This window comes from Eimeria acervulina, genomic scaffold (genome assembly GCF_000499425.1).
Source record: "Eimeria acervulina Houghton genomic scaffold, Eah_scaff101, whole genome shotgun sequence".
NCBI classification, from domain to species: Eukaryota; Apicomplexa; class Conoidasida; order Eucoccidiorida; family Eimeriidae; genus Eimeria; species Eimeria acervulina.
The window spans coordinates 1-20,628 of record NW_013550429.1 but is presented as its reverse complement, the minus strand read 5'-3'; the positions used below and the strand labels follow the sequence as shown (position 1 = coordinate 20,628).

General features: G+C 51.1%; 4 protein-coding genes across 4 annotated transcripts; 2 read left to right on the top strand and 2 right to left on the bottom strand.

Moving 5' to 3' along the window:
* Positions 1–662: 662 nt before the first annotated feature.
* EAH_00016190 (bystin, putative) lies at positions 663–2,731 on the bottom strand (the record flags this gene model as incomplete). The annotated part of the gene is made up of 6 exons (XM_013397831.1): positions 663–853; positions 980–1,085; positions 1,322–1,501; positions 1,599–2,199; positions 2,316–2,567; positions 2,724–2,731. The coding sequence occupies 6 exons, from the start codon at positions 2,729–2,731 to the stop codon at positions 663–665; spliced, it is 1,338 nt and encodes a 445-aa protein (XP_013253285.1).
* A 581-nt stretch (positions 2,732–3,312) lies between these two features.
* EAH_00016180 (60S Ribosomal protein L36, putative) lies at positions 3,313–4,225 on the top strand (the record flags this gene model as incomplete). Its single annotated transcript, XM_013397830.1, has 2 exons — positions 3,313–3,337; positions 3,930–4,225. 2 exons carry the CDS (start codon positions 3,313–3,315, stop codon positions 4,223–4,225), a joined length of 321 nt encoding a protein of 106 aa, XP_013253284.1.
* Positions 4,226–6,119: 1,894 nt separating this feature from the next.
* EAH_00016170 (hypothetical protein, conserved) lies at positions 6,120–10,591 on the top strand (the record flags this gene model as incomplete). The annotated part of the gene is made up of 7 exons (XM_013397829.1): positions 6,120–6,425; positions 6,707–6,952; positions 7,059–7,439; positions 7,709–8,587; positions 9,136–9,814; positions 10,121–10,350; positions 10,490–10,591. 7 exons carry the CDS (start codon positions 6,120–6,122, stop codon positions 10,589–10,591), a joined length of 2,823 nt encoding a protein of 940 aa, XP_013253283.1.
* Positions 10,592–12,353: 1,762 nt separating this feature from the next.
* Positions 12,354–17,540, bottom strand: EAH_00016160 (centrosomal protein, putative; the record flags this gene model as incomplete). The annotated part of the gene is made up of 12 exons (XM_013397828.1): positions 12,354–12,407; positions 13,282–13,393; positions 13,539–13,657; positions 14,090–14,196; positions 14,431–14,518; positions 14,659–14,733; positions 15,040–15,160; positions 15,393–15,463; positions 15,662–16,215; positions 16,390–16,773; positions 17,113–17,272; positions 17,490–17,540. 12 exons carry the CDS (start codon positions 17,538–17,540, stop codon positions 12,354–12,356), a joined length of 1,896 nt encoding a protein of 631 aa, XP_013253282.1.
* Positions 17,541–20,628: the final 3,088 nt, after the last annotated feature.

Here is a 20,628-nt window from a genome sequence, read left to right as displayed (position 1 = left end):
CTGGTTCAAAATGGTTTCCACAAGACATGCCTTCGGAAGCCAAGCGTTGTGGAGTCATCCTTCAGGCGAGACGGATACGCTTTCGAATTGACACAGCAGTCATCGACAGCAAGATATGGGTAGGCCAAGCTTGCTGCCGCGAATATGCTGGTGTTGGCAGTGTTGCAAGAGGAAAGGGTCAGTGCGCCACATGGACAAGGCGCATGGACTGAGTTTCTTGCGCAGATGAAGGTGGGCCACGCAGGAAGGAAAAAGCACCAATGTGAACGCGCCACGTAACGGCACCTAGCAGAGCCACACCTTACCCAACATTTTAATATGCACGCATCACCGTTCGCATCAGCCTGGGGCGACAAAATCGTCGACAGAAGATCTTTCCGCCTGTCAGAGACTGTCGATCATCAGCAAGCAAACAGATGCAATATGGAACTGAGCACCACGCACATAGCCAGCGTCCCTATATTCCCTTGTACAAAAATGCACGCTTCTCAGCCTGGGGCGACAATATCGTCGACAGAAAAGTTTTCCGCCTGTCAGAGATTGTCAATCATCATGGAGCATGCAAGAGACACCGAATTCCTGCTCAGCATAACGGGAGCTGTGCAAATTCCACATAAGGCGAAAATATTTAAAGAGTTAAATGTTGGGAAAAAAAAAGTTTGTCAGTCGACTTCTATTGCTTCTACTTGCTTTTGTTCTTCTGCAAGTGCGAGCAGTGCACGCTGCTGCTGCTCCAATAACAATGCGGGCTGCTGCGCCGCTAGCTCCCTACGGATTTCAGGCCCAACTTTATCGTGGAAATAGACCTTTAGGACCTCCTTGAGCTTCGCTCTATGAGACGCTGTCAGGTTGACTGTGCGCATACCACGCCAAAAACACACGGTCACGAAGGAAGGCTCACACGGAGCTCCAACCAAAACAGACAGGACTACAAAAATGGAGGTTGTAAGCAGAGGGCAATATCCGAGGTGAGACTAACCTTTGTAGCGCTGTACTAATACCAAAAGGCACTTGTGCCAGGCCACCGTAACTTTCACATCACTCGAAAGAAACCGGTGGAAGTGGTTGACGCATTCATCAATTGCCTGAACAACAACAGCACGAAGCCAGTGGAAATGGGTGACTGCCTGCCCTTATGATTTACCAGCGGGAATAAGCGACCTTGCGTATCAGTTGCGGCAGAGGCCACAGATAGACGCTGCAATACAATGTTGCAAGGTGAAAAAAGATCTCCAGCAACCGGCAAACGCCGAGACCGAGTGTTCCTTGCAGCCATGTGCAGATCGGGCCAATTGTAGCCGCTGATTCTCGCTGTACACACCTGGATAGGCAAGGAGTACTTCTTGTCAATCAGAACCGTCATCATGAGGCTGACTGACGGAATCCACTGATTAGGCTCAACCGCAGCCAACCGGAACAGCGCCGCTGCTCCGTGCAGAACTGGAATGGAGACCTTGGCGACAACACTACCCACGATGATAGCTTCCCTTATGGTACATCCCTGCGAAAAACGCACCAAGGTTGCTCGCGGCACTACGATGTCCTCTCTACTGAAAGTCGACGAAGCGTCCGGCAATCGCTGGCGAAGCCTTTCTTACATTCAGAGCTAGCGGGAGGTAAATGCCCTTGAAGAAAGCTCCTGGCTTGAACAGCGACTTCTTGAGGGCCATGTACAGGTGGCAGTTGAGCTTTTTGTTTTCGGCAATATCGTCGCGCACTGCCGGAAGCAGCACTGTGCACAGGAATCTCTGGGCCATTGCTTCTCGCAGGTTGCTGCAAAAAATTCGCGTGGCTTCCCTTGTTGCTTGCTTTGACCACATGGGTGGGTTAGTCAGCACGAGAACCTCCTCCCAAGCATGTAATCGGGGTATGATTTTGAAGGCCTTCGGGACTTTTCCGCTTCTGTAGCGCGCAAGGAACGGTGCCATTGCCGTGTACACCTCGACGACTTTAGGCGACAAGCTGGACTCGGGCTCCTCTTGCTTGTCTGGCGCGCTCTCTGTCTGCTTGCGGAGTTGTTCCATCACGAGATCCGCCAAGTTGATTGTGCCTCGAGGGATCTCATCACCCTTCTGTTTGTAAAAGGCAACATCTTCTTCATCCTCTTCGCAATCCAGCACCACAAAGCCATCTTTGTCTGCCTCCTCCTCCAAACCAGACACATTCTCGTCTTCGTCTGATCCGTCCGCAATGCCTTCGCTGCACACGTACAAAGAAGAAACCCCATACCACCAGCTTGGTTCATCTCAGCAATGACGAAGAATGCATAATTTGCATTGCCCGTTTGTAACGACAAAAAACAACACCCTACTCACTCTTTCTGCTGTTCTTCAACGAGCTTCAGCAGTTTCTTGCCCAGCTTCGGCGGCAGCATTCCATCCTCCCCTGCCTCTTCTCGAGTCGTCGCCTCCACCGTTTCCGCATCTTCCACCGCTTCTCTTGTTTTCTTGTTGCGGAGTGCATTGATAGCGCCCCCCGGCAATGGAACGCCCTGCGCATCCAGGACGTCCTCGTGCAGCGGGTTGTGACGGTTGGCGCCCTTGCGCCGTTTGCGTTCAGCTTTAGGCCTGAGCGCCAATAAAATACGCATGCAGTACAGTAGAAGCACATGAGTTATGGGGGTTGTCTGGTATGCGTGGGGTTAATGCATCCAACGAAATCTTTGCAAAAAAAGGCTATGCAGCACACAGGCAGATGGAGGAATCCTCATGCTCACATATTACAGCGTCATGGGCTTCTGAGGAGACGTTCTGCGCCGATGTGAGGCATTTGACCGGCTTCAACTCTTTGCTTGGCCTGTCGACGCAGGGATTGGCCGCAGGGCGGCAACGCAAAAGGCCCCGAAAAGTCTAGCGCAAGCAGCAGTCTTCGAGCCGGTGGAATTGAAAAGACAAACTGAAACAAATGGTATTCGCTGGGGGCAGTGACGGGGAACTAAAGAAGCAGGAATTGCAGCCAGAAGCTCCCTGTGGGGACTGCCGCAGTCCCGAAGGCGAGCCGCCGCCCTGGCCGATTTGAAGCAAAAAGAGGAGTACAGCCCCAGAAGTTTACGTATATATTTGCTTTAAAAAAGGAACACAAATTTGACCTTTAGCGCTCACGGTGAAGATTGGACTCCCGAGACAATGGCAGCGGAAATGTGGGGAGAAGGCGCTGCTCTGCACCATGCAACGTAGCAGCCAGCCCCTACCGAGTTTTTTATGGGGCCGTTAGTTATCTTCAGACTGCTCGGAGTGAAGTCTCTCTTTTGCTGCATTTCTTCAGAGTTCGCCGACACCTTTACTCTTCTCTTCGATACCAAGGCGATCGAAAATGTCGGTCTCAACGGGAATCCGCGGTGCGTCCTGTTTCGGCTGCCACGACTGCTCCCTCAGCACCCCACCCTGAGAAGGCGCGGCGGTTTTTTGTTTCGGTCGAATCGCAATTCTTTTATTATTACAAATGGCTTTATTCACGGCAATTGCGCATTTGGCGTCGATCCCCTCCCACCGAGTTGTTTGGGTTTGATTTCTTGCATGTGCATGTACCGCACAACAGATAGCAGGCCCCGGGCTTGATCCTTTATAGTATGCTTTGTTATTCATGTGGAGACGTCTTGAACTGCCGTTTTTGGCGTTCGCTAGTGGCCTGATATGTTCTGGTGGACTTGTTTCCTCTTCGCCGTTGATGCGCGGGCAGATGACGCACAGTGTCTTACGGATCTCCGCAGTCGACTGCTTTATGTACTTCCTTTGACTTCATGTTTGGCGAGTTTTGGAGATGCGTGTCATATGGATCTCCACAACCGACCGCGTTTTTAGGTCATTTGGCTTCATGTTTGTCTTGCTTTGGAGCAACTTTGTTTGGTGTGATCTCGTTTTATTCCGTATTGAAGTCAAATGCGCAGTGCGGTTCTGTGTGCGCTATTTCCTTGCTGCTGCTGTTTTCAGTTGGCCTGAACAAGGGGTTCCTCGTGACGAAGCGGGAAACGCCTGCTCGTCCTTCTCGGAGAAAGGGGAAGAAGACGACTCGCGTTCAGGCGATTCGTGAGATAATCCGCCAAGTTGCAGGGTTCGCTCCATACGAGCGCCGCGTGTTGGATTTGATTAAGATCGGCACTGCAGCCACAACAAAGCGTGCTCTAAAGTTCGCTAAGAAGCGCCTCGGAACCCACAAGAGGGGAAAGGCAAAGCGAGAGGAACTCACAAACGTTGCCGCCGCTATGAAGAAGAAGGCCGCCGCATGATCCATCTGCATGCATGCACCTGAGAGGTCACGCTGCGGGGGTACTTAGGCGGCAGCCAAAGCCCAGCCTAATCCTCAACAGCGCAGTCAAGCTGCAGCTGCATTGGAGCTGCAAGGCTGGCGGGGGGAACAGCGGAAGAGACATAAAGGTGTTTTTGTTGAGGTTGGAGGAACTTCATCGGCTCAATGCAATGCGGGTTTTTGCTGCATCCTTTTACTCCTCGTAACAGCACAGGGACTCAGTGTAGGGTTAATATGGCGCAGCCTAGGTAGTACCAGGGACTGCTAGTAAAGGCTACCGAACCGCTTTCCCAACTTTAATCTCATTATTCCAATTGTTAGTCAAGTGGTTCAAAGGTCCTGCGCGACATTAGGTAGCTCTGCACTGTGCTGCTGTGGAGCAAAATGCATGTCTTTAAAGATGAGTGCACTGCACGGTTTATTAAGGAGGACAGCAAGCTAGTATAATGTACAGCGCGCTAAGCGGTCGTTTTTTTTGAGCAGCTGCAGACCTAGCAGTACTAGGCCAGGTAGCCTGATGTGCTGGAGTGGTGAACTTAGTGCTAATGTGTGTATCTTTCGCTTTTCTCAATTGACCGGGAAAGCCCATTGAACCGGCGGTGGGGCGGGGATGGGGCTAAATAGGTCTCTTTAACATTCACAAAGGCCGTTTAGTGTCGCCACAGGCACGCAATATTTGCCCTTGGCTACGGGAGAATCCGTCCTAGAAGTTCATTTCGTACGCAGTTGCAAGGGGTACAGCAGACGCCTGCTGAATATTGCAAGAAAATGTAAATATATGCATACCTATCGTTGTCATGTGCGTTTATAAGCATTAAAGTGCTAGCGTCAATACTCCTAGAGCCTTGACGCCCCCACGTGTTTCCGCGTATGCTACAAGACGAACGAACGTCTCTACCCTTGCTACATGCTGCGTTGATAGTAGGGACTCTACTATGGCTTTGTAGCGAGTTGTTTGGGTTTATTGTTCCCAAGCCTTTGCTCGCAGTTGCATTGCACTGCAAAAACTGCGAGCAAAGGAGAGGTGACCTCAGAAAAGTTCATCTGCTGTCGCTTCGAGGTGTGGGAAAACGGCGCAGACTGCACATCCGAGAGAGATTGAGGTACTACTTTTGTGTGGATTAGATGCAAGGAGCGAATGCTGCTGTTCTCACGGCGGAGATGGATGAAGACGCTAGAAAAAACCCTGCGTTGGGCGAGGTTCAGCAGTGGCTGCTGCTCGCGGCGGTATGGCGCACCCACGGGGGCTGGAAAGGAGAAAGGATGAAGTTTGTCTTCTTCTTGAAACGGTCTCTGTATGATGTGTTGGCCAGAAGATGCTCCTTGAGCTATGCAAGGGCCAGCAGCTCAGCTCCACACGCAGCCTGCTCATTGATTTCTGTGGCGCTAGGTGACCTGAATGCGCTGCATGCACGCCAGTATATCGGCTTGGCCGCAGGAAAATTCGTGTTAAAAATAAACAGCTTTGGAACATTTGTTTTCAAAATTAACATCTCGTTTCGAAAGTCTGATAAAGCGCCGGTGTGCCCATTCCATTTGTTTTCAACACCGTGGTGTTCCCCTGCAATTTTGCAAGCTGCACAGCTGCTGCTCAACTTCTTGGCGACTTCGTGACGTTCATGGCATGAAACCACTATTTTAGTGTACTATGTGGTGTCATGTGACCCCAAAAGTCTCGAAAACTCATTTTTTGGCTCCGCGAACGCATGCAATGTGGGCAGAACCGACCTGTCGTGGGCTTGTGCGGCCTTGCTGACCTGAAACTGTGGAGTTTTGGGAAAACACCAGATTATTTGTCTTTCTTTTGTCACTAGAGCATGCAACGGTAGTGATTCGATTAATTCAACGAGACTTTCCACCCGTAATGCAACAAGATGTCCCGCAAAAGCTTCCGCGCGACGCGACCTGGAGGCGCGGGCGACTGGGTGACGGAAATGATGCACGCCATTGTCAGCGACAGCGCACTGGAAGAGTTGGGTGTATCAGTAGAAGAAGCGGGAAAAGCAGTCTGCAAGAACATCTTTCCAGTTGTGAAAAAGCACATTGCTTTCATCGTGGAGAGTAACAACCCCAACTTCGAAGCCGCCCTGGTGGACGAAATCACGCAGGGAGAGGGGCCGATTTCATCCCTCGAGCTGTTGGAGAAAGTCAAAGAGGCAACACAAAGGATTAAAGAACTTGTGCGTCTCTCCCACTGGCACAGAAAATGGCATGACACGATTTCAGCGCTCATTTCCGCTGGTGCCCCAACTTACCATCACTGCCCATTTTAGGGGCATGGGGTACTATATTACATTTGAATCAAATAGCTCAAGTATTCTAAAATTGTAGTGAACGATGATTCGTCCTTCGCCTTTAGCGTGAGGTACCTGAAGCAGGAAACACGTGCACTGTGGCCTCTCCCTGCACGTCATAAATAGTCAGGGTTCTTTAGTGCACTGCACACGTTGACGTATTTCAGCCTTTTCATAGGAGCAAGCAAATGTATTCAGCAATAAATATGATCACTGGAGAAGTTTGCGACTCACCTGGCCTACAACGTCTGCAGTTGTCTGTCGTTTTGGAAGTGCAGACGGATATAGTTGACAGTCAGTCTGAGAAAATGCGCGAGTTGGAAACAAACCTTGCCCAGGCAAATGAGTTTCTCGAAAAGGTGGAAAACGTCAAAGAAGATGCGCTGTCGGCTGCTGAGAAGAGCAAGGAGTTTGTACGTTAAGGAACCCTTCCTTGCAGAAGCCGCACTTCCTGCAGGGGGCTGCAGACAAAGGTAACCAATTCAAAGGCCTCTGTGGTGTCTGCCTATCGACTATCAGGCCAAGAAAGAAGAAGAAAAGTTCCCCAAGACCAACAAGGAGTTTTTAGACCAGTTGCGTTCAGAAGTACGAGACGAAGTCGCCCTTGAGTTGGCGGAACAGATGACGGCGGCCACTGCGGCCTCATCTGTAGAAACAGCTGAAAAGGAAATCCAAACAGACCCCATTTCGTTAGGTCCCCCTGAGCAGACACAGGAGGCGGTACCTGTGGCTCCGCCCCCTCCCACAGCGCCTGCGGTACCCCACGAGACAAGTGCTGCACATCAGGAGCTGACAGACGCAGACCATGAACTCCTTCGCACTTGCCTTGAGGAAATACGTAACCTGACCTCTCTTCTTTCGAATCATGCTGGCATCCCCACTGTTGTTCAGCACAAAGATGTGAGAAATTCTGTATTGTCTGCAATTCCTAGTTCACAGATGAATGCCTTCACCTGCGGGGTCTGTCACAACCGCACTACCAGTTGCTGTTCCTAAGAAAGGACATTTTGCGCAAGCACTGGCGTTGGCGCAAGCGCTGACCCAGACAGGCAAAAGCGGAACACACTCTCCAAACAAAGTCCACGTGCAAGGAAACCGCATGCAAGACAAGTGGTTCCAAGCGCCAGAGAGTCGTTTTCTGTTCGTGCTGCTGTTATTTGTTTTTTCAGGTTGTTGAGAACCGTCGGCGAGTCTCGATGCGCAACACCTGCGTGGGCACTTCAGAGGGTGTTCTGGGTGGCCAGCAGGGCAATGTGTACGAGCACGTGCCTCTGACAACTTTGCATCTTAGCCCCATTTATCGCGCGCATCCTGAAAGAGCAGAACTCGGCAGCGCTCGCAGCATTCGCCTGTCTGCACCACTCTCGCCACACAGCCGCCTGCAGTTAGAGAGGTCTTCAGCGAATAACAGCCGAGCGAGAGGTGCCGACTTCGGCGCTGTTTGCCCACCCGCTGAAGCCACTCTCCCTCCAGCTGCTTCGGGAACCGCCAACAGACCCTCTGTGGTTGTTGAGACAGCCACACTGCAAGACGGGCCCCTGCAGCAGACGTTCGTCCATTCGCATCTGATGTCAGCGGAGCTTCCAGAAGCGGTCAGCCTACACCAAACGCAGGACTACCCCACGCTTGTTCCTTGCTGTCCAGCAGAAGGGAGCCCTTCGTCGCTCTCCCCGTCAAGAGAGGGGTCCGCACTAAGAACACGCAGCTCAGGAGCTGCGAAGGCACACGGAAAGCTGCAGATATCCTTTGCCGATGAGCCCCTCCTGGCGTCCGACCCCCTCCCAGGCAGCTCATGCGCCTCCTCAACGATTTTCAATCAAGGGGAAAATTCACAGCAAGCTCCTACGTCTCCACAAGAACAATCGGAGACAGCTAAAGCGACCCCTTCGCATACAGACACCACGAACCCTAGCCCACTCCCTCCGGAGCCCAAGGCAGCCGTCGCCAACTCTACCTCTGCTGTTCTCAACCCACCGCGAGGCGACAACCCCGCCGTAGGAACGACAACAGAGCGTAAGGATTGGGCGCGCACGCACTTTAGGCGAACCGTAATCATACACCTAAAGCTACAGTAGCATCTCCGCACAACCGTGGCTAGCTGGTTAGATGGCTAACTGGGTTCTTGCCTGACTGGCTAGCCGTAGAGAAGATACCGCCGGTGCAGCCTCTACCAAGCTGATGCCTTAAGGCTGCCAAGGCCTCAGGAATGTCTGACAGCACTAAACATTGGGATAAAGCCTTTCGATTTGGCTTTGCGACTGCTTCTCATCACCATGGTATATGTGCACATACACATATATATAAATATATATATATGTATATACATACATATATATATATATATACAAGTATGCACATGTATATATATGTATATACTAATGCGAAAAATAAAATAGAGAAGGTATGCAAGCAGAAGCGCGGCGAGGCTGGACTTTCAGAAAAGCGCAGGGGGTTGTGGCAAAGCGCCGAAACGTCAGAAATTTGAACCTGCAAACGAACGGGCGAACGCGCTGCAGTGCATGCACGCGCGCTGCACCTGCATTTTCAATTGAAGTTGCACAACATATTTTCCTTCTACTGCCTTTATACCAGCTAGGCCGGCGTGGCAGCCTGGCAAGATGAATCCAATATACAGGCGATGCGTGTTCTTGCTGCAGCCGCCGCGAAGCCACAGAGGGAGTGCCCCTCGTCGGAGTCGGTTGGCAAGCCAGATGCTTTGGTTTCGGGGGTTCGGCAGCAACAGCAGCAGCAGCAGCAGGCCACGGAGAAGTGTGCCGATCCAGGGCCGCAGGAACCGAATGCTTCACCAGGCGGGGGGGTTGCCAGCCTTTCTCCCTCTCACGCTAGTTTTGTGGAGTCCCTTGTTTCGGATGGAACGGGGCAAGGGACGACACAGGAAGGGAAAGACGAGATGCAATCGCAGCAGCAGCCTGGCAGGCAGCAGGAGCAGGGGGTAAATCAGTATCAGCGAGAACAGCACCCACCAGAACAGCAGCAGGACGTCGTGCAGCAGCAGCAGGAGGAAGAGAAGCAGCAGCCGGAGCAAGAGCAGCAGCAGGATATGCAGCAAGAGCAAACGCTGAGTTCACTGACAAGAGACAACAGCTTCTGTGTCAGCCCTGAGGTGATATTTGGACAGCACGGCCCCCCCATTTGGCCAATGGTTACAGGAGGCCTCTCCTGGTGCCGCTGCCACGAGACCAAGAGTATTCCTCTTGCTCGGTTCCAGCGGCAAACCCGGGGAGAGTTTAAACAGATCGTGGAGCCCGTGGAGTGTACGAGCACCCCTCTTGTGATGTGCTCAGGCAAGTTGGCAGCCGTACATACACTGCGTTGGTGCGGCTAACTCGTCGAATTCTTGGACGCATCTGTAGTTTACTCTTTCAGTTACGCACTAAGTTCCAAAGACGATGCAAACGCAAATGCGCCGGAAGATGTTCTTCTTCTGACGGCTTTTACCATTAAGAGCTGCATGCACCCCTTAGGCCCCTTGTAGGGGCCTGTTGCGCTCATTGGTAGTTCGCTTTGGGGCAGCACAACGACTACATATTTACAGAGATTCGCTTTGCTCTATGCAGAAGCAGGGAGAGAACATTTTGCAGAAGCTTCGCAAGAACTGCTGGGAGAAGGCCTTTTAGGGCACCGCCCGCCCTCCGCAGAGACCTCAACTGCGGTGTATCTACCGCTAAAGGGATCGAAACTCGGTAGCGGGGCGCGTAAGCCTGCCAAAAAAGAAACGCGACCAACATCAGAAGCCACGTGCAAGACTTTGAATGATCTGCGCATTAGAAACCAGGTGCTGGAGAACCAGGTGGGCCTCATGAACATAAATAAGCACCCAGGAACAGCAGCACGGCTCTGCAAATCATGTATTGCATCGGTTGTCACTTAGTTGCCTGGTAGTACAAGTATTCCTGCAATCTGAGGCTCTTCTGCCTTTGGATGTTCAGGTTCTTGGCCTCTCCGTCGCGCTTCGGCAGGCCCACGAGAGGCTGAACACGCTGACACGAGTTTGCGACAAACTCAGCAACGGAGTGCCGGCACCAAAATGATGTGGCTGCATGCTGCAGACAGATTCAAGGAACGTCCGTTTCTCCTCGATGTGCGTGTAGCTGACGTTGCAGAACAAAGCGGCAAAACTCGTGCCGTTCCCGTAGTCGTTTCGTTTGGTTCAAACGAAGGGTTATTGATGAAGAAAATCACCAATTATCCACTTCATCTTAAGTAACAACAACTGAAGGCGCCGATGGAGACGAGACGCCTCTCCATATACACGGATATATGAATATGGATATACATATATATATATAGTGCATAGTATTTACATGGTATTTACATGTGCATAAGCCGGCGGAAAGAACTGCTTGAATGTTCACTCTTTCGCAGACTCTTAAGATCGGCGACAAAATACAAATGTCAGCGCTAACTGTTACGCATACACCAACTATCGCCTTTGCGTCTACACACAGTGTTTTTCTTGCATTTCGTTGTAGCGCTACACGAAACAGTCAATGTCCTGCAAACGTTTCCGAGTAGCCAGTGGTGCGTACACTGCCTGTTCCTCTAACAACGGGCAGCTCCTTAATGTAGCAGATTCACGAAGCGAACGTAGTTCACTGAGCTTGTAATTCCAGAAGTTTGGTTCAACAGGTGTCTGTACACCTGAGCAGCAGGCGCCGAAAATACTGCCTTGACTAGGCAGAAAAAAAACAAGAAACACTGAACCGGTGGCCGTTGCCTTTTTCTACTGCAATAAATACAGTTTCGTTTTGGTAGCAAAAGATTCTTTTGTATGAACTGCAGCGCCGATTCCCGTCTGCTTTCAGTTGTTGCACCGGAAAGCTGAAAATGGAGGGAGCGAGTGATGCACAGAGATGGGCTGAAGAGGTAACAAATTGTTCTTCATGAAATATTTTTCGCATTCATGAAAAATTTCAACTTGAAATCAGAAACGCGCATTTCAAAGTAGGCGAGCAGCAAATGAACAACAACTGACGAGCTCATAACACCCGTTCAGTCGCTCTGCACAGGGTTTCAGTGACTGCGTTGGTGGCTTTAAGTCGCATATCTCTTTTGCCACCGTCGGCCAACTCCCCAGGAAGAATACCTCCCAGCCCGTATGCGTTAGCGTATTTCCCCCGAAAGGTGTCACTTAGCTCCCTCTAACTCTGTTGCAAAGCAGAACCTCAAGCGGAGATTCGTCGCAGGAGTCACTTGCTGCCGCTGCGTTAACGCCCTCACCAGCCGCTGCAGCAGCAGAAACTCCAGCAGCCGCCTCTGCAGCCACAGCAGCAGCCATTGCAGCAGCAGCCACTGCAGCTAACGCCAGTTACTATTCCTTCCGCCGAAAGCGCCAGATCTCTTCGTTTACTTTAGAGGAGGACGAAGACAGCACCAATGCAGCTTCAAGGCGCTGTCCTGCCCAGCGGCAGCACACCAGCCCCATACAGCCGATGAGTCCAGCAGATCCTTCGCTTTCTGATTCCCTGCCTCCTCCTGATGTAACAGGAAACAGGTCCGCTGCTGCAGCAGCTGAGGCCCCTCGAAGCGGCCTTCACGGGATTCTTGTGGTGAGGGTTCATGTGTTGAATACTGAGCTGCAGCGCGCATGCATGCACCACGGACACTTCAGGTCCCCGGCTGTAACTGCAACTTGTGCCGCTGGGCAACGCAAGTCAACTACTTAACAGCAGGCAACATCTTCCACCCCCTCTGTTCAACAACAACACCAATAGGCTGGCTAGCCAATGGGCTAGCAAGCAGGCCAGCAGCCGGTCCCCTCAGCTAGCCATTCACGTTGCTGCTGTCCGTGCACTACGAAACTTCGCCATTTAAAAACTCCACAAACTGCTCAGAGAGGCCGCCGCTCTGCGAAACAAAGGCAGAAAGGAATTCATAAAGCAATAACCAGATGCAAACAGACGCACAAGAATCTGTGCCAAACGCATGCACCCTTCACAGCATTCGCATTCATGCAGATATACGTACGTTCAGCTGCTAAACGGATTCCTCTCCATAAACACAGCTAAGAATGTGCAAACGCTAACGCTAGTTCGTCTTAAACGCCACTTGTTGCATATAGGTACGTGCATGCGTGCGTCGATGCTTGCATGCAACGGCAGACAGGAATGCAAGTCCCACTGTTCCCCTGAATACACATTCCTCTAGACTCCACGAGTATATAGTTATGTATATATATACACACACACAGATGCACAGCAGCAGGCAATCAGCAAGAAACAGCCTTATTGTGCTTCCCTAAATGCAGTGAACTGCGATGCAAAAGAGCAGTCGTTTGCCTTCACCTCTTTTCCTCTTTCGCTCTGTTTGCGCGGAAGGCCATAGCGCTCCCTCTCTTCGTCAGAAAACCCCAGCACGTCACAAATCAACAAAAATATTTCGTCGCGGCGTTTTATGTTGCCCTGCACAGTACATACACCCCGTGAACATCGGCTCTTGCCTCGGCTCCTGCACGCCCTGTCAGGGTTTGCATGCACCGCGTTGGCTGCCAAAGCATTCAGAAAAATGAATTTGTACTACTCAATCACTGTACTGAATAGTCGCTTCATCCATACACTGCTACGAGCGAATGTGTTACTGTTGACTGGCAAGCTGCCATAAACGAGGACGCAAGAGCTATAAAAGAAATGCTGGTGCGAACGACTACAGACTGTGCCTCACTCAAGGAGGCATAACAATGCACGTACAAAGACACACACACTTGGGTGTACAGACAACTCACGTGCATTTCCTGGTGTTTGGCAATCATTTGCGCAACAATTCGCTTGTCCACAAAATAGTCCTGATCGTCGACTTGTGCGTGCAGCTTTTGCAGAAGCTTTTGCATGCCTTCCCTGATAACATAAAGGGCCAAGCCACCTAACCCCGAATTTCAACATAAAATGTTTAAGAAACCCTCTAAACTCTCAAACCGCCAAACCCCAACTTCCAAAGTCTGCCAATGGTGTCTCAATTATCTATTGCCCTTGAGCTGCTCACGAGATGGTCTTGTTGTCTTCTTCAAGTTTTTTTGCTGTTGCTGCTGCCTGATTGCGTTGCTGCTCAGCCTCTGCTAGCTGTTTCTCTAGGTCTTCGATTTTCGTCTTGAGAGTTTCGTTCTGTAAGAGAGTCAAAGCAGTACAGTTGAAGGCATTCACTGCTTGTTTCTTCCGGTGTCTGTACACATACTGCGAGCCACGAGGGAGAGGGAATTGCGGGGTGCACTTGCCGCTCCAATGTCACTTTTCATCGCCTGCATTTCATTCTGCGTGTTGGTCAGTTCGGTGCGCAGTCGATTAACGGTCGCATCGCAGTCTGTCTGTACACCACAGTACAGCACGAGGTATAACCCTGTGCGCGTTGCGTTCCAAGAAGGAGAGACCAACTTATAATATGTACTACATATACTATTATATATAAGTATTAATAAGACTCAAACGATCGCCAACAGCCAAACCCCGCCATCGCTAGAAGTGAAACAACAAATCATTTTCCTCGTGCAGCTAAACCTTAACCCCTAAACGGTAAACCCTAAACGGCGGTGGACGGACCTGAACTCTCTTCAAGGCACGTGCGTATTTTTCCACAGCCATTTTTGTCTCGCGGAGTTCTTTTTCCATTTCATCTCTTTCGGAATGAGCTTTGATCAATTCAACTTCTGATATTTATATTCAGCAAACACAACCCCGCCCCTCCCCCTCCCCAGCAAACAACACGAAAATTAAACTTCTTGTTCTTCCTTAATTGCATTGCTAACCCTTCTGGCCTGCAAACTGTGGACCCTAACTAAGGACTGTTGCAGCATTGCGCTGGTTTATTTCATCTGCTGTCTCAATGTGCACACTTAAATGCTTTGTGCGTATCTAGCCTTTTTTTCGGGGTGTATAGACACCTGAGAGGCTCTGAATTTCGCGTATTTCCTCCAGCCTTCCAGTTTCTCGCTTCACCGTCTCCAGTTCTTTCTCAAGTGCATGAACCCTCTGTATTTCATCCAAGGCAAATACACAACAACGGGCAGTTTAAAACGAATTGCTGCTGTATAAGCAACGGCGACAGCATCTGCATGCATGCTCGTCTGAACCCAGGATCCCCAGAGGTTGCTTTGCTCGAGTGTACGTACTGCTGCCTCTCCCCTAAGATCTGCTAACTCTCCCAAGGCTTCTTGCAGAGCGCGGGAAACTGCAGCATGCGATGCCTGAGAGGAGGTAGACACACGAGAGAAGGCAATTCAGTCACTAGAGATACCGACAAAAAGAAACAAAACAAACAAGCTATCTGGTGCCCCTCGCTTTCAGGCGAACTGCGTTGGCAGCAACATAAGCACGAAGAGCGGCGGTGCGTCTGCCTTTCTTTGCTGTGCAATACAGGCAGATAAAAGCATAACTGTGGTGGTGCGCAGACGCATGCGAGGGCTTTGAACGCGAAACAACAACCCACGAAAGCTCTCTACCTCATAGCCCTAAACCCTAAACCCTAAACCCTGAACCCCTGCAGCAGCTACCTGCCACGAGCGGAGTTGAAGAAGAAGATCCTTATTCTCCCCTGTCAGTTCTTCTGAGGCATCCTGCACATTGCCGCTCTGTCGCTTTTCGTAGTTGGCCAGCAGCTCCTTGTAGAGGCGCCTGGTAAACAAAAACCAGGAGCCGCATGCAACCCCAAACCCTAAACCCTAGACCCTAGTTCTCAGAAGCAGCGCAGCACAGGACTCTGTGGGCCCTCCGCTCAATATAGATTCACTAATGTTACGCCACAACCCCTGAATGCCTTTGAAAACAGCAGCAGCAAGACAGACAAATGACTCGTCTAGAGTTTAGGGTTTAGGGTTTAGGGTTTGAACTTGAACCTTGAACGGACCTGACGGTTTCGAGTTGTTCTGTGGCCCTTCCCAGCTGCTCCTTGAGTCCTTCTGTCTCTTCGCTGCCTGCCTGAGAGATGAAAGAAAGGAGGTGTACGTACACTGCACTTCTGCTGTTCCGCTGCACTTTGCCAATTCTGGAGTTTCGCTGGGCTTATGTTTTAATTTCAACAGCAAAAAGAGGGTTTATTCGATTTGAGTTGGCTCTGAGTATGTGGGGGTTTCAGGTGGAGGCAGGCACTGAGGTGTATGTCCAGCTACGGCGTACATGTTTCGCTCTCTCGCGTTCTGCTTCTCGTTGCTCTTCAATTCTTTCTTGTGCGTCTTTTAAGTCTTCTGTCAACTCCAAAACACGGCGGTGCAGCGCTGCTGTCTGGTGCTGCAGCTGCAGCCTCTTTGCTACTTCTTGTCTCAGCCTCCTTTCTGCTTCTGAGACCTCTACAGGGTCAGGCGGCCCCTCCCCATTGCTGCCAACTTCGTCGCTTGCCCGCGGTGTCGCTACAGCCGAACCCCCACGAGAATGAGGGGCCCCCATGGGGGGCCCCCCAGCCTCAGTTAGACTCCCTGCTGCAACCGATAGGGCCCCAGCGCACTGCACGAGTTTCTTCGCCGTCTCTATGCAGCCCACGAGAGCGAGGGTTTGCTGATTGATTTCTGCGAGGGCCCCCCAGGGGGCCCCAGGGGCCCCCTCTACTGAACCCTCTGCTGTTAAGCTGGGGCTGTGCAGCCAGCGGCGCAGCTCAGCAGGCAGAGTTCGAACCAAAGGACGAGCAAGCAGAGTCTGGAAAGTGGCGGATCCTGTAGGCACACCCCCGTGTTCCTCTAAACCCTAAACCCTAAACCCTAAATCCTAGAACCTCTGTACAGGACGTTTGGTGCTGAACACACGTTCAGGATTAGCAGTTCAAGCTGTTTCGGCACATGAAAATCCGTCCCTTCTTTAAGGGTTTAGGGTTTGGCTGCAAAGGTTGAGGGTTTAGGGTTTTGTTAGTATACCTTTTGTATGTTCCCATTCGACATTGATGAACTCCGCCATTTTTACTGTTCTCTCGAGGCTGCTGCAGAGCTCTTCATAGACATCCCAGGGATCAGTTCCTGGGGTAGCTAGCTGACTAGCTAGCTGGCTAGCTGGCACCCGCAAGGCCTGCGCTAGCCGCTGGAGAGGCTGAGACAAGTCTTCGAACTGCGCAGCGCCAAGGTTGCTGCTCTCCCTACTTGACCCTGCTGCTGCTGCTGCTGCTGCACCTGAAGCGTTGCCCGTGTCCTCTGACTGCTGCTGCTGCTGCTGCTGCTGCTGCTGAGTAGCCAGACGCGAACGCAGCTGGCGGCACTCCTTACGAAGGCTGGCGAGCTGCTGGGCATACTTGGCCGTCTCAGACTCTGCAAAAAAACCCTGAACCCTAAACCCTAAACCCTAAATGTTAAGCGCTAATGACATTTCGCTTTAGTTCAAGGGAGGAGGAGGAGCTCAAGAGGCGATAAGGGGTTTTGTGCGTTGAGGTGTATATACACCTGACTCCATGCACCTTGTCAAGTTCTTCTTGAAGTGTATACATTTGTATTTTCGTTCTTGAGGTGTATATGCAGCTAATTGAGAGGTCTTTGCTACTCATGAAGGTATATTTAGTTGTACTAATTTTGCTTTTTATCTTTTCTCTTTTGTTAGTTAGTTAGTTTGTTCGTTTGTTTGTTTTGTTTCGCTTGTTTTGGGGGGCCCACCTGATAGCTCCAGCTGGCGTGCTATAGCCTCCTGCTGCTGCTGCTGCTGCTGCAGCAGCAAGGGTAAATCCCTCTCAGCAGGCAGCCGCCTCCCTGCTGCTGCCTCTGCCACTTGCTGCTCCTCGTCTTCTTCTTCATCGTCATCTTCCGACAGCAGAACCTGCAGCACGCGCAAACCCTAAACCCTGAACTCTAAACCCTAAACCCTCGCCCACATTGCAGGCCCTTGGGCGTAAAACCCAGCGAGCCGAAGCCACAATTCCAAACCCTAAACCCTTAACACTAAACCCCCAGCAAGCAAACTATGCACTTCCTTGTCGTGGGTACATACACCGGAATTCATTACCAAGGGTTTAGGGTTTAGGGTTTGAACGCACCGCATTGATTTCGTTGACGGCCCCGCGGATAGCGCACCAGGCATTCTGCATCCTCCAAAGGACCTAGCAGCAACTTGAACCCCAAACCCTAAACCCTAAACCCTAAACCCTTGAAACTGCCCAATATTGGCCGCTAGCGCCGGTGGTCCCAAGACGAGCGTTTAGGGTTTAGAGAGCAACTGAGGCCCGGAAAGAAGAGACAGCTCAAATATAAAATAAAAAGGAGACAGTTTATAATAAAACAAATTCAATATTCTTGTTCTTTGAACCAGTAGTTGTTTTCCTGCAAGGGTTCTTTAGGGGGCCCCCAGGGGGGCCCCCTTAACAGGGGGCCCCCCTGAGGTCTTGTTATGATCTTTATTTTTTCTGCTTCTTCTTTAGTGTTGTAGTGTCTGTACGTCTATATAAGGATATTTTTCTTTGTAAGATGCATTTGCTGCTCAATCTCTATTAATATTTATTAACTGCTGTCTCATGCGGCCATAAGCTCTTTCTTTTGCAGCACTGTACAGCCTTTCTATGTAGATACGCAGCAGCAGCTGCAGTAGCAGCTGCTGCTGTTGCTGCGTGTCTTACATTATACATGTAATATATAGTTTACACATATATATATATATATGTATAGTGGGTGCAATAAAAATATACTTCATACAATACGTCAATACTGAAGTGTACATGCATGCAATATATTATATATATAATACACATATACTTTATTAACTCCCTCCACACTAATTATAATATATATACCTAATCAATAGCCTCAGCATCCGAGCTGTACTCTAACGACGCCTGACCCTTGGCGCTGTCTCCTAACAAGGAGACAGAGCCGGAGGCGAGCTGCAGGTAGCAGCTGCAGCTAGCTGCAGCTACTAACTGCTGCAGTTACGTGTTGCAAGCTGTTCTGTCTGCCTGTCTCCTCCTTTTTCTGTCTGTCTCCTTTTGTGTGTCTGTCCCCTTTCGTTCCTGTCCGTCTCCTTTTGTGTGTCTGTCTCCTTTTGTGTGTCTGTCTCCTTTTGTGTGCATAGCGAACAAACAGTTGCATGGAGTCTCCTTTGGGCTCCCTTTTTGTTTGTCTTTGTGAGACGGCACCTCAACCTTTCTCGCCCGAGGCCCCCTCCTAACCCCAGGTGTATATCCAGCTCAACTTTAAGAAGAATACACAGCATAAAAGGTTTATTAATGCCCTAACTACAACCTTTCTTTATGACATACATACGGGGCGCCTCCACCCACACGGGCGGATACCTTTGGGGGCCCCCCGGGGCCCCCATGGGGGCCCCCCTCCCTTCGGGGCAAACCGTAATGTAGGGGGGCCCTCCAGCAACCGGGGGAGCGCCTCTTCTTGCGATGCAAAACAGTACTTCCTGGGGGCCCTTCATCGCTGGGGGGCCCCTCAGGGCTTTTGCGGGCCTGCGGGGCCTCTGGAAGACGTGGGGGCCCCTAGGGGCCCCTCGAGGGCACCCAAGAAGGGCCTCTGGGGGGCCCCCAAGGGCCTCAGGGGGGCCCCTAAGGCATCCTGGGGGCCCCAATGGGCCCTTCAACGGCCCCAAGGGCCCTAAGGGGCATTGGGGGAGAGGGGAGGGGAGGGAGAGGAGGGAGGGAGGGGCCCTATGTGCCTCTTGGGGGCCCCTAGGGGCCTCTGGGGGCCCCTAGGCGCCTCTGGGGGCCCCTAAGGCTTTCTCCCAGATAAACCTTTACTGAAGGCATTGGCGCCAGCCTTATGTACGTTCCTCTGAAACGAACTCAAGGCAGCAAAGCCCTTCCTTCTTCGTGCTGCACAAGCAGCAGCAGCAGCAGCTACCCCTGCTGCTGCTGCTGCTGCTGCTGCTGCCGCAGCCGCTGCTGCTTCTGCTTGTACTGTGCAAAAACGGGGGGGAGTAGAGACATAAGAGAGCGCCACAGAGCCTCTTCGTTCTTCTATTAGCTGCCCCCCTTCTACTGAAGCTGCCCAAGCTGCTGCACGTTGTGGTGCTGCATCATCTCCTCCTCCTCTTCTGCTGCCGCTGCTGCTGCTGCTACTGCTGCTGCTGCTGCTACTGCTGCTGCTGCTGCTGCTGCTACTGCTGCTGCTAGGCGTGCTCGTTGGCCTGCCGCACTGCCAGCCTACAGCGGCGCGAGAGCTCTTCCCAATCAACCTCAGGGAACTTCTCCCTCAGCTGTTCTCCCTGAAGATGAAGGGAGAGGAGACAGCACAGAGAAAGGAGACACCAAAGGAGACAGAGATAAAAATAGACGAATAAACAGGCACAAAGATAATGAAACAAAGACAAAAGGAGACACTTGCAATATAAAGAAAAACCATGCCTCCATCCATACGCCGTAGACGGAAACAAAAGAGACAGCTACAGACATGCAGAGAAAACAAAAAAAAACAGAGACAGAGAGACGGGAGACAGAGAGGGAGGAGACAGAGGGTGAGGAGACAGAGGGTGAGGAGACAGAGGGTGAGGAGACAGAGGGTGAGGAGACAGAAAGAGACAGAGAAAGGAGACAGAAACAGACAGAAATGTGCATAAAAAACAAACATCCAAGCAGGTCAGGCAAAAGAGACAGAGGCAGAGGGACAGAGACACAGAGAGAGAGACAATAGAGAGAGGAGAGAAGAGACAGGAGACAGAAGAGAAGAGACAGCAGACAGTAGGGAGGAGACACCAGAGTGGAGACAGTAGACAGTGGATAGTATACAGGAGACAGTAGAGAGGAGACAGGAGACACTAGAACGGAGACAGTAGAAAGAGTAGACAGTGGAGAGTTGGCAGTAGAAAGTAAACAGGAGACAGTAGAGAGAGGAGACAGACGAGAGAGAAGAGCGGAGACAGTAGAGAGATGGGCGAGGAGACAGTAGAGTAGATGCAGTACAGCAGAGAGGAGACAATAGAGAGAATACAGCAGAGAGGAGACAATAGAGAGAATACACCAGAGAGGAGACAGCATAGACAGCAGAGAGGAGACAGCATGGACAGTAGAGAGTAGAAAGGAGACAGCAGAGAGGAGACAGCATAGACAGTAGAGAGCAGAAAGAAGACAGCAGAGAGGAGACAGCATAGACAGTAGAGAGTAGAAAGGAGACAGCAGAGAGGAGACAGCATAGACAGTAGAGAGTAGAAAGGAGACAGCAGAGAGGAGACAGCATAGA